This window comes from Ornithorhynchus anatinus, chromosome 20 (assembly GCF_004115215.2).
Source record: "Ornithorhynchus anatinus isolate Pmale09 chromosome 20, mOrnAna1.pri.v4, whole genome shotgun sequence".
Taxonomy (NCBI): domain Eukaryota; kingdom Metazoa; phylum Chordata; class Mammalia; order Monotremata; family Ornithorhynchidae; genus Ornithorhynchus; species Ornithorhynchus anatinus.
In genome coordinates this window covers 3,501,950-3,514,549 of record NC_041747.1, presented here as the reverse complement: position 1 = coordinate 3,514,549, position 12,600 = coordinate 3,501,950, and the positions used below count along the sequence as shown (strand labels likewise).

Below are 12,600 nucleotides of genomic sequence, written 5' to 3'. Positions count from 1 at the left end.
AGCAATGCTCTTTGGAAATGTTAGCACTTCCAGAACAGATGGCTTTAGAGGCATTACATGGATATCAAAAAATGGAAACAATCTCCCAAACTGTACCCCATAAGAGCCTATTTCAGTTTGAAGTACAGATATTAAAGTGCTCTATTTAAATCTGTTTCCTAATAAAGGAGTAATGGGAAAATGGCTTTATCGTGAAATCCCTCATCCTACCTTCTCCACCCTCCCTTATACCAACTCCAGAATTATTTCCAGAATAAAGTTCACCTTCTGATGCCAACCTTCTTACTGTACCTCGATCTCGTCTCTCTCGCCGCCCAACCCCTTGCCCGCATCCTGCCTCTGGCCTGGAATGTCCTCCCTCCTCATATCCGACAGACAATTACCCCTCCCACCCCCCGCCGCCCCCTTCAAAGCCTTATTGATGGCACATCTCCTCCAAGGGGCCTTCCTGACTAAGCCCTCCTTTCCTTTTGTCCCACTTCCTTCTGCAACACTCTAATTTGCTCCCTTTATTCATCTCCCTTCCTAGACCCACAGCACTTATGCCCATATCTGTAATTGTATTTATATTAGTGTCTGTCTCCCGCTGTAGACTGTAAGCTCACCGTGGGCAGAGAATATGTCTGTTGTACACTCCCAAGTGCTCTGTGTCCAGGTGCTGAGTAAATACTAGTGCTTGAAATTGTAGCATGGCTGCCGGGAGCTGTTTAATTTCACCTGGGGGATTCTATCATGAGATGGAAGGGAATTTGAAACACCCAATTTAAGGGCCGTTCACAGCCCGGGGAAACTACCCGAGGAGGAGGACATGCAGCAGTGAATACGAACTAGTGTTGACTGAGATCTAGAAATGTTTCTCTGAAGTTCAGCTGAAAGGGTGTTTGCCTTTTGAAATTCACTGTAATTTCTCCCAGGTGGAATTTTTAACTTCTGCTAAAGAACTCACGATGGAGAGGGAAGATGGATGAACACAGAGATCCCTAGCATTTGATGATCAGAGAGTAGATAAGAGTTTAAGCATTCAGTGTTTTTCTTTTTAGTGTGAGGGCCAATTTAGGTTTACATCAACATGAATAACTAGGATATAAATAAACCAGATTTGCACTTTGCCAAAAATATAAAAATTCACTATTGGCCTTATAATTATGAAAAAGAGAAAGGAAGCATATGGTCCTGATTTCCCAGCCCATTCCTTCATTTTTAGTTTTTTTAAGACTTCAAATACAATTACATCTTGCAATATTTCTTCTTCTTGCAGAAATGTGACAAATGTTGGGAATACAAATCAGACTATGAAGTATAAACCAGACCAGGTTTCCACCCACAGGGCATCTAGCTTCTTTTAGCACTGGCTCGCACATTCTTCCTGTCACTAAAATGAAGGCTCTAAAATATATTAATTTTCAATATTAAAAATGAGGGCTTTTGGTACGGAACAAAGTCGCTCAGCGTGCCTATTCCAAATCGTTAAAACACTATCAGTATTTCACATCAAGGAGCCAATCCCTCTCTGGCTGTAATGAGAAGCAGCGTGGCTCAGTGGAAAGAGCCCGGGCTTAGGAGTCGGAGGTCATGGGTTCTAATCCCAGCTCTGCCTCTTGCCAGCTCTGTGACTTTGGGCAAGTCACTTCACTTCTCTGGCCCTCAGTTCCCTCATCTGTAAAATGGGGATTAAAACTGTGATCCCCACGTGGGACAACCTGATCACCTCGTATCCCCACCCCCAGCGCTTACTCATAGTAAGTGCTTAACCAATACCACTATTATTATTAATGCTAAATTTCAGGAGAAGAGACCCATTGTGACATTTGAGGATAGCAATCTACCTCAGCAAACCTTAATTGGATCTGTCTTGTACCCCAGCTCTTCATTTTTGCGATCTATCGGTTGAAAGTCCAGGAAAAGGGAAGCTAAATTTACTATATTCTGTCCACAATCAAATCAATCAATCGTATTTATGGAGCAGTTACTACGTGCAGAGCACTCAGCTTTAAAGAGTAAAACTGAATAAGCAGGCACATCGCTGCCCATAAAGTGCTTACCCCTCCGCCCCCACTTAAATGAACACTGCCATCTCCAAAAATTTCCAAACCACCCAAAATGAGATATTGACCCACTGTGAAAAAAATATCATCAGATATACGGTCAAAGTCAGCTGCTCATTTCTATCTCTGTTCTTGCCAGAACAAAACTAAATGCTTCTCTGTCAGCTTCCTCGCCTCCAAAATCACCGTAGGAGGGATTGAATGTAAATCAGCTTTTTTGGATTCAGTTTCTATTTTGTAGATTGCAGGTTTTATAGAGTGCCACTATCCAGTCAATTATAATTACTGAGTACTTACTGTGTGCAGAACACTGTACTAAGCTCTTGAGAGAGTACAGTGTAAGACTAAACTGACTCGTTTCCCAACCACAGGGAGTTTACCGTCTAGATGGGGAGACAGGCATTAACATAAATAGATAAATTAGAGATATGTACACAAGTGCTGTGGGGCTGGGAAGGAGGAATGAATAAAGGGAGCAAGTCAGGGTGACACAGAAGGGAGGGAGAAGAAGAATAATAATGTTGGTATTTAAGTGCTTACTATGTGCAGAGCACTGTTCTAAGCCCTGGGGTAGATACAGGGGAATCAGGTTGTACCACGGGAGGCTCACAGTTAATCCCCATTTTCCAGATGAGGTAACTGAGGCACAGAGAGGTTAAGTGACTTGCCCACAGTCACACAGCTGACAAGTGGCAGGGCTGGGAGTCGAACCCATGACCTCTGACTCTGAAGCCCAGGCTCTTTCCACTGAACCACGCTGCTTCCCAGCCACGCAGCTTCCCGAAGGAAGGCTTAGTCAGGGAAGACCTCTTGGAGGAGATAGGTGACTTTATTGTACTTTCCCAAGCGTTTAGTACAGTGCTCTGCACACAGTAAGCACTCAATAAATACAATTGAATGAATGAATGCCTTCCATAACACTACTATATTTACCACCCCAAGTTCTTAATTCAGAGCTCTGCACACTGATTTATTTATACTGATTTGTCTCCCTTTCTTCTCCTCCTCCTCCCCTTTCCTTCCCATCCCTTCTCCTTTCCCAGCCCAGTCATTTAGGAACTCCACCTCTGTGCTGCCTTGTGGCTAAGATACTGGTAGGTGAAGGAAAGACCAGTGAAACCTTTTCATTAAATAGGAGGCAGAAACAGAAAACAGATCAGCCAGTGTCGGGTGATCACTAACGTCCAGTTTCTTTAAGTAGAGGCTTTGGGAAGATCGACCCAAGGACAGAAACGTAGAAAGAACCAGGCCAAGGCAACGGTGCAGCCAGGATAATTCTTAGAGTGCACGATGCGATCAAACGCTGTTCTTACCAGCCCCGCTCATGTGCACCGATGAGAAACTTGTCATCCGTAGCATCATCTTTGTGCCTGAAAGATTTTTTTATGGGAAGGACGGTTGGAGTAGTTGATGGAATTTGCCCTGCAGCCACTGATCTCAACCCTGGTGCTTAGTACAGTTCTTGGCACATGGTAAGTACTCAGGAAATACTGTAATTTATGATCATCAGAGAAGCAGCGTGACTCAGGGGAAAGAGGCCGGGCTTGGGAGTCGGAGGTCATGGGTTCGAATCCTGGCTCTGCCACTTGTCAGCTGGGTGACTGTGGGCAAGACACTTCACTTCTCTGGGCCTCAGTTCCCTCATCTGGAAAATGGGGACTAACTATGAGCCTCACGTGGGACAACCTGATTACCCTGTCTCTACCCCAGCCCTTAGAACAGTGCTCTGCACATAGTAAGCGCTTAACAAATACCAACATTATTATTAACTTCTCTGGGCCTCAGTTCCCTCATCTGGAACATGGGGATTAACCGGGAGCCTCACGTGGGACAACCTGATTACCCTGCCTCTACCCCAGTGCTCAGAACAGTGCTCTGCACAGAGTAAGCGCTTAACAAATACCAACATTATTATTACGATGATGATTAGGATTGCATTTGGATGGAGTAGCAACCACTTGCCTTGTCCTCGGGTCACTAGATGGCAGTGCTGCACGTCGACAGGGCCGTCCAATATTAAATAAACTGAGAAAATAGAGAAATGCAATGCGTTCCCATTTTTACTCCCCAACAGCGCATCATTTTATGGGCAGATGGCCTTACCCGCTGGGCAAAATGGACGAAACCAAAGAGCTCTGTCAACAGGGATAAAGTGGCCAGATTTCTCTACACCTCTAAGTGGGACAGAGGGTGAGGCTTCCTTCGGGTGGAGGTGAGGAAATTGGAGGCCACGGAAAGCAGAGGCCAACAGAGCAGCAAAGAGGAAAAGGCAGAAAAACACACACCTATTTACACACGCAAACATGTGTATGTGTACATACATAGCCGTAATTTTATTTCTTTGTATTGATGTCTTGGTGGAAAGAGCCCGGGCTTGGGAGTCAGAGGTCATGGGTTCTAATCCCCGCTCTGCCACTTGCCAGCTGTGTGACTTTGGGCAAGTCACTTCACTTCTCGGGGCCTCAGTTACCTATTTGGTTAGACTGTAAGCCCGTCAATGGGTATGAACTGTCTCTATCTGTTGCCGAACTGTACATTCCAAGTGCTTAGTACAGTGCTCTGCACATACTCTCCCTAAGCACTTGGGAGAATATACTATAATAATGTTGGTATTTATTAAGCGCTTACTATGTGCCGAGCACTGTTCTAAGCGCTGGGGTAGACATAGGGGAATCAGGTTGTCCCACATGGGGCTCACAATCTTAATCCCCATTTTACAGTTGAGGGAACTGAGGCACAGAGAAGTTAAGTGACTTGCCCACAGTCACACAGCCGACAAGTGGCAGAGCTGGGATTCGAACTCATGAGCCCTGACTCCAAAGCCCGTGCTCTTTCCACTGAGCCACGATACTATGGCAATAAACAGTCAGATCCCCTGCCAACAAGGGTCTTACAGTGTAAAGTGGGGGGACAGACATAATAATCATAATAATGGTGGTATTTGTTAAGCGCTTATTCTGAGCCACGCTGCCCTCAGCCTCCACTACTGCTCAGCTTCACCGTGGGCTCCCCCTACATTTTCGTTCTCCGCGTTCCTGCCATCCATCCATGGGGACAGGCCTGCTGGTGCCCTGCCATCGGGTGTGAAGTGAAGATTTCTGATCGATGATCTTCCTCCAAGGGCGTTCTTCGAGATGGACGGGCCCAGCAAAAATCCTGACAAACAGCTGGCTAACAGGAAGCAACGTGGCTCAGTGGAAAGAGCACGGGCTGGGGAGTCAGAAGGTCGTGAGTTCTAATTCCGGCTGTGCCCTTTATCAGCTGTGTGACTTTGGGCAAGTCACTTAACTTCTCTCCGTCTGTTTCCTCATCTGTAAAATGGGGATGAAGACTCTGAGCCCCATGCGGGACAGGGTCTGTGTCCAACCCAATTTGCATGTATTCACCCCAGCATTTAGTACAACTTACTTAGCATATAGTCAGCGCTTAATAAATTCCGCTATTGGTATTATTATTGGTGGCAAAGATCAGAGCAGCTCCCAAGGATGACCGCCCGCCAGTTCAATGTAGGCCGATCACCTTGGCCACCGATGGTCCTGCACATCAAAAGGCGGGAATAGTATTAATCATATTTATTGAGCACTTACTCTGAGCAGAGCACTGTAGTAAGCACTCGGGAGAGCACAATACATCAGAGGTGGTAGACACCTTCGCTGCCCACAATAAGCTAACTCTGTGCAGAACCCTGCTCCAAGCCCTGGGAAAGAATACTCAGGTGAGAACTTGACATGATCTCTGTGCATGCACTTTGCGGTGTTCAGCACTTCCCGCTGGCTACGTGTATTTTTTATTTCTAAAGGATAATTTAGGTGAGAGACTCGGTGCTTAGGAAGGGGAATTGGAGAGCCTGAACGTAAGGTAGAGGATAAAAGCATCAGCTCGGCCAAGTAACGGTGGCGTCTTCATAATCAATCAGCGCTATTTATCGAGCACTTTACTGAGTGCGCAGCGCTGTACTAAGCACTTGGGAGAGTACAATATAACGGAGTTGGTAGACACAGCCCCTGCCCACAATCAGCTTGCAGTCTAGATGGGGAGACAGACATTAATATAATGAATAAATTTCTTATAAATAAGTTAGTACCGCTCAGCTCCCTCCCCGATGAGGAGAAAAGCTTAGTCTTCTCTGTGGTAAATATCTTTGGTGTTGGAGCATCCAAAGGCTCTCCCTAAAGATTTAACATCCGCCGGAGACGAGGCCTGTGTCAAAACAGACAAACAGAAAACAAGCCCGTAACCTCAAGCTGTTGGAAAACTTGTGCATTGCCAACATCAGGCTTTAAATCCTGCCAACCCAGCTGCTGAGGACCGGAACTAATGCTCTTCCAGCCCACCTTGTGTCTATTCGGTGCCTTTTTTTATGGTATTTATGCACTATGTGCCAGGCACAGTACTAAGTTAGGTTGGACACAGTCCCTATCCCGCATAAGGCTCTTGGTCCTAATCCCCATTTTACAGATCAGGTAACTGAGGCCCAGTGAAGTGACTTGCCCAGCAGGCAAGTGACAGAGCCTGGATTAGAACCCAGGTCCTTCTCACTTCCAGACCCCTGCTGTATCCACTAGGCCACACTGCCTCAGGGGCCTCTGATGGTCTCTTTGTGTCAAGCGCTAACTTGAACACGGGGTTTGGACTTCCAGGCTGGAATTCAGAACTGAGAATGGCAGTCAAAATTAAAACCTCTCTGACACAGATTAGCTTCTGGTGATTTGAAAATCACAACACTGATAAAGATGCGTGTTCATTTCTTATTTTCTCCAGCCAGTTTCCTTCCAAAACTAGATTTCGAAGCCAATGTTGTAAAACAACGTCACTAGAACCGCTCAGCACACAGTATAAGGGCTACCCCCTTTCTTTATAATTTTCTGTACCGATACCTCCTGTCCCCTCGTTATACTTCCCCCACTTTTAATTCCCACTTGCTCGGCTTTCACTTTTCTTCTCCCCCTCACACACTTGTAAAACCACACTAGAAGAAAGTGAGTTTCTAGAATGATTTAAGGAAATGCAATTCTGAAGAACCATTTATGGACCATGAGTCAGAACGATTCTTCGGAAAGGACAAAATATCTAGAAACGGCTTGAAAACATTCCACCGAATAGGAAAAATCTGGGAAAGGTTGTTTTGTAAAGATCTTAAGAGGAGAGAGCCAGCTGCTACAGAAAAACCCTATGTTACTTCCTGCTCTGTGTAAGTGTCCTTGAGCTGAAAATAAGTGGGAAATCCTGTGCATTGAATTTTCAAAAAAGGTCAAACCAGTAAAAGTGAGATTTTCAATCGGAGAGTAAGAATGAAGAGAACAGCACCTGGATATGAGGAGACAAAAGCCATTTCAGTCCTTGGAGAGCCAACATCACTAAGCCTTTCCAAAGTGGAAAATAAGGTGTAGAAAAGAGAATGTGTCACTCGGTCCGGGAGCCCAGTGGAAAAAACTCTCAGTACTCAACACTATACCTTAGTTCTTGTACTGAGTTTTATTTTAAGTATGTAGCTGTTAATCGACAATCAGTCAACGGTATGTCTGAGCACCTAGTTGGGGCAAGCACATCAGAGGGAAAAGATGAGGAGAAGGGCAAGGGCAGTCATGGCTGCTTGAAACAGGAGCAGAGTCACCCCACTGGTTCCCTCTGCTAATCTATTTCTCGTCACGGTGAAGAGGAGTCCGGGAAATGGGTCAATCGCTGGCTTTTGTTGAGCTTTAACCGTGTGCCAAGCACTGTACTAAGCTCTGGGATCCTAGGAGAGTGCGTTTGATTTGGTAGACAAGATATCTGCCCTCAAGGACGGACTAAGGAGACGGACGGGCCCTTAGAGAAGCACTCAGAGAAGCAGCGTGGCTTAGTGGAAAGAGCCCAGGCTCAGGAGTCAGAGGTCATGGGTTCTAATCCCGGCTCCGCCACCTGTCAGCTGTGTGACTTTGGACAAGTGGCTTAACTTCTCGGTGCCTCAGTTTCCTCCTTTGTAAAATTAGATTAGACTGTAATTAGATTAGATTAAATTAAAATTAGATTAGACCGATTAGACTGTAAGCCCGTCAAACGGCAGGGACTGTCTCTATCTGTTGCCGACTTGTTCATCCCAAGTGCTTAGTACAGTGCTCTGCACATAGTAAGCGCTCAATAAATACTATTGAATGAATGAATAAAATGGGGATGAAGCTGGTGAGCCTCGTGTGGGACAACCTGATGATCCTGTATCTCCCCCAGCGCTTAAAACAGTGCTCATCACATAGTAAGCGCTTAACAGATTCCAACATTATTATTATTAGTAGTAGTGGATTTGAAGTTATTGGAGCCCGGGCTAGCTCAGAGGTAAGGCTGCACTTTATTATTTTTAAATGCAAATGACCACGAGATGTCACTCTCTTTAAATTATTATTGATGTGAGAAGGCGGCAGATTTCTGGCTGTTCACGTCTTCAGCGTTTAATAAGTAGTAGGAACTGTATTAAGCACCTCTTCAGTGCCACGTCCTGGAAAGGTGAGAAGTAGACCCAGTCCCTGGTGCCTAAGGGACGCAGAATCTAAGAATAAAGGGGGAGGTGGGATGAGCGGTAAATGAGCCGAACGCCCTCCCTCCTCACATCCGCCAAACTAACCCTCTTCGAAGCCCTCCTTTCATTCAATTCATTCAATAGTATTTATTGAGCGCTTACTATGAGCAGAGCACTATACTAAGCGCTTGGAATGGACAAATCGGTAACAGATAGAGACGGTGCCTGCCCTTCGACGGGCTTACAGTCTAAGCTCACCTCCTCCAGGAGGCCTTCCCAGACTGAGCCCTCCCTTTCCCTCTGCTCCTCCTCCCCTCCCCATTCCCCCTGTTCCCTCCCTCTGCTCTGCCCCCTTCCCCTCAGCACTTGTGCATATTTGTGTATATTATTTATCACTCTCTTTTGTTAATGATGTGTATATATTTAGGATTCTATTTATCTTGATGCTATTGACGCCAAACTACTTGGTTTGGTTTGTTTTGTTGTCTGTCTGCCCTGTTTGGACTGGGAGCCCATTATCGGGCAGGGATTGTCTCTATCTGTTGCCGAATTGTACATTCCAAGCGCTTAGTACGGTGCTCTGCGCCTAGTAAGCGCTCAATAAATCCAAATGAATGATTGAATACAAGCTGAGCAGATTGGGCACATTCCCTGTCCCATATGGGACTCACAGTCATAATCCCCATTTTACAGATGAGGTAACTGAGGTACAGAGATGTTAAGTGACTTGCCCAAGGTCACCCAGCAGATGGACGGCGGAGCCAGGATTGGAACCCGGCTCCTTCTGACTCCCAGGCCTGAGTTCGATCCACCAGGCCAAGGTTGAGGAGGCTGGCTGGTCTCTCACCCGTCGAGGGCTGGACCAAGGGCTGATGGAAAGTCCCTGAGGGCCCGGGAGCTGAGCAGCAGGCCTCTCTGGAGATCAAATCAATCCGTGGTATTTATTGAGCGCTTACTGTGAGCAAAGCCCTGTACTAAGCCATTTGGGGACTACAATACAATAGAGCTGCTCTTATTGTGTTTACAGTCTAGCCGGGGAGACTAGAACTGAATATCCGTGACTCCTGGTCTTTCCACTTGGCCATCCTAGAAAGAGTTAATGCAGTATCCCAAAGTGCTTAAGGAGAGCACAGCTCAGTTTGGAATTTATTTGAGAAGATTCTTGGCTGGAGCAAAGAATAATAAAAAATGAACAAATCACAGGAAAGTCTGTTAAGAATTTATGTATGAGGATTGAATTGGCCCCAAAGTGTTGCTTATTACTGGTAGAATTAGATTTAATTTATTGAGGACATGATTTACCCGGGAAAGACTAAATGGGAAAATTTCACCACATCTCCCGGTTGTGATCTCACAGGGGTTTTGCCAGAGATCCAAATTGATGCCAGAGTTTTAATTTCTATCTGAAGGACATACCTCCCCTCACTGACAACGCTTCTTCCCTGGATTAGTCCGTTAATTCTGGTATTTCCCAATTTGGGGCAGGCTTTTTGGAAGGTATACTTGTGGGGCCAGGAGGGGGGATGTAATAATTTTTTTAATGAGTTCATAATTGTGATTTTAAAATATTTGTTGTAAGGATTTGAAATTTTGCACTTACCTGAACGCTGATGAGCTTTGAGCCGGTGGGCAGCACAGTGATGAATTTGTTCTGACGAGGTGGACAGTTGGCTAGATATTGGTCCCTTCAGTCACCTATCAGTGAGTAGATTTCACCATCAATGTCAGTATTTTTGAAAACAAAGGTCATCTCTCATTTTTCCCCCTCTTCTCTCCCCACATCTTGCCCCTTCTCCCTCCCTCACTTTCCACTTTTCTCTCCATCTCTTTTCTCTTTCCTCTTTTTTTAAAATGGCATTTGTAAACCTTTCTATATGCCAGGTACTGTACTAAGACCTCAAGTAGATACGAGTTAATCAAGGTGGGACACAATCCATGTCCCCCGTGGGACTCACAGTCTTAATCCCCATTTTGCAGATGAAGTAGCTGAGCCACAGAGAAGTTGACTTACCCAAGGTCACACAGCAGACGAGCAAAGGAGATGGGATTAGAACCCAGGTCCCTGTCCCACAGGGTGCTCACAGTCCAAGGGGGTGGGAGAACAAATGAGGAAACTGAGGCATAGAGAACTGAAGTGATTTGCTCAAGGTCACAAAGCAGGCAAGTGGCAGAGCCAGGATTAGGATCCAAATCCTCTGAACCCCAGACCTGTGGTCTTTCCAATAAGCCATGCTGCTTCCCTCCTTCTGTGTTCTCTGTCTCTTGCTAGGAGTTCTGAAAAAGCAGAAAAGAAATGCTTTATAATTAACTCATAGAGATTTATATGCTTCCAATAAGCAACTTAATTTAAATGGAAAGCCCCTCTCGATTTTCAGTGCATGCAAATAATCAAAGAAGCAAGGGGGTGTGCTAACTGAAACCATTTGACTTATCACCTGTCTGACTATATTTCTAATAAAACAGGATTTGAATAAGGAATAATTTGAGCAGTAGAGTTCTATTCCCAAATGATTTAATTTGGTTTTTAGTTCTGTGACACTGAAAAGAAGCTTAAAGGATGTGCCCTACTCATTGAATTATTTAGTTTTACATTCCGTGAACATATAGTGAAAGATTTTTGCCCTTTCAAGACTCATTTAATGTGCTTTTTGTCCACTTAATTGTTTGCCAAATCCTTGAACGTTCTATAGCCTATTAGCATTGCAGGAAATTATAGGGGGAATTTAAAAAAAAAAGAAGAAAGGCGAGAAGAACACATTCAGGTTGGATGGAGTTAAATCCCCCAAAGTCATTGCTGTTTCCCGTAGGGAAAGGAGACTCTATTCTGATTGAAACTGGGCAAAAGGAGAGTGACCGTCTCTAATGAGAGAAAGAGGGATGCACAATCAGTCTGGAGACCTGGGTTCTGATCCGGGCTCTGCCATTTACCTGCTGTGTGACTTTGGGCAACTGACAACCTCTCTGTGCCACAATTTTCTCATCTGAAAATGGGGATTCAGTACCTGTTCTCCCTCCCCTTCAGACTGAGAGCCTCACAGGGGGCAAAGACCATGTCAGGACTGTACTGTATCTTCCCCAGGGCTTAGTACAGTGCTTGGCACACAGCACATGACAAATACCACGATTAGGTTGGCATCCCATGGGATGCATTGGGCATGCAGCTCATTGTGACACCCTCATACTTGCGCCATTTTGGGATAGTAGGTCCCAGATCACCTGACCTGGAGCGTCTCTCAGGGGTGACTCCTGACATCCCCCTCACGCTTGCTCCACAGCCAGTGTATCCCAGGAACCCGGGTGTCGCTTCTGAGCCCCCAGACCTGAACACCGGGAGCGGAGGGCAGAGGACGGCTGGGTTCTAATCTAATGGATAGAGCCCAGGCCTGGGAATCGGAGGACGTGGGTTCTGATCCCGGCTCCGCCCCTTGTCTGCTGCGTGACCTTGGGCGAGTCACTTAACTTCTCTGGTCCTCAGTTACCTCATCTGTAAAAATGGGGATCAAGAGTGTGAGCCCCAAGTGGGACAGGGATCGTGTCCAACCTGACTTGCAACTCCTCCACTGCTTAGAACAGTGCTTGGCACATAGAAAGCACTTAACAAGCCCTACGATAATTACTATTATCATTATTCCCCTTCTTTCCACGGTGTCTTTGTGTCCACTTCCTTCCCGTGTGCTTGTGAGTCTGTCTTTCCCCTTCTTCAAGCTTTGTCTACGTGTCCACATCCCTCGTGGGAGTGAGTATGTGTGTGTATGTATGGGGGGGGGGGTCTGCCTTTCCTCTTGCCCACGCTCTGTTTCTATGTCCATTTTCCTCCACCGGCTGCCCACGGTGGCCATATGAGCCATGTGGAAAGAACCGATGGATAGAATTGATAAAGGAGGGGCCCAACCAGGGCGCAAGTAACCCGTTATGATTTGCGTGTTGAAATTATCCACAAAGGCTTCCAGATGTCCAAAGGAGTTGCCGCAGAGAGATTTGTCATTTAGGGATTCGGGGGGAACAAAGTCACTCTTAATTGACTTAATGTCCGCAAGCCGTTAAGTCCAGCCCTTGATCCCA

At 45.9% G+C, this 12,600-nt stretch overlaps 1 protein-coding gene across 1 annotated transcript in view; it reads right to left on the bottom strand.

Moving 5' to 3' along the window:
• RXFP2 (relaxin family peptide receptor 2) overlaps nt 1-11,729 on the bottom strand; it is a 49,012-nt gene extending 37,283 nt beyond the window's left edge. Inside the window, exon 1 of the mRNA XM_039915010.1 lies at nt 11,721-11,729. Coding sequence (XP_039770944.1) covers nt 11,721-11,729 — 9 coding nt within the window. The remainder of the gene's footprint in view (nt 1-11,720) is intronic.
• Nucleotides 11,730-12,600: the final 871 nt, after the last annotated feature.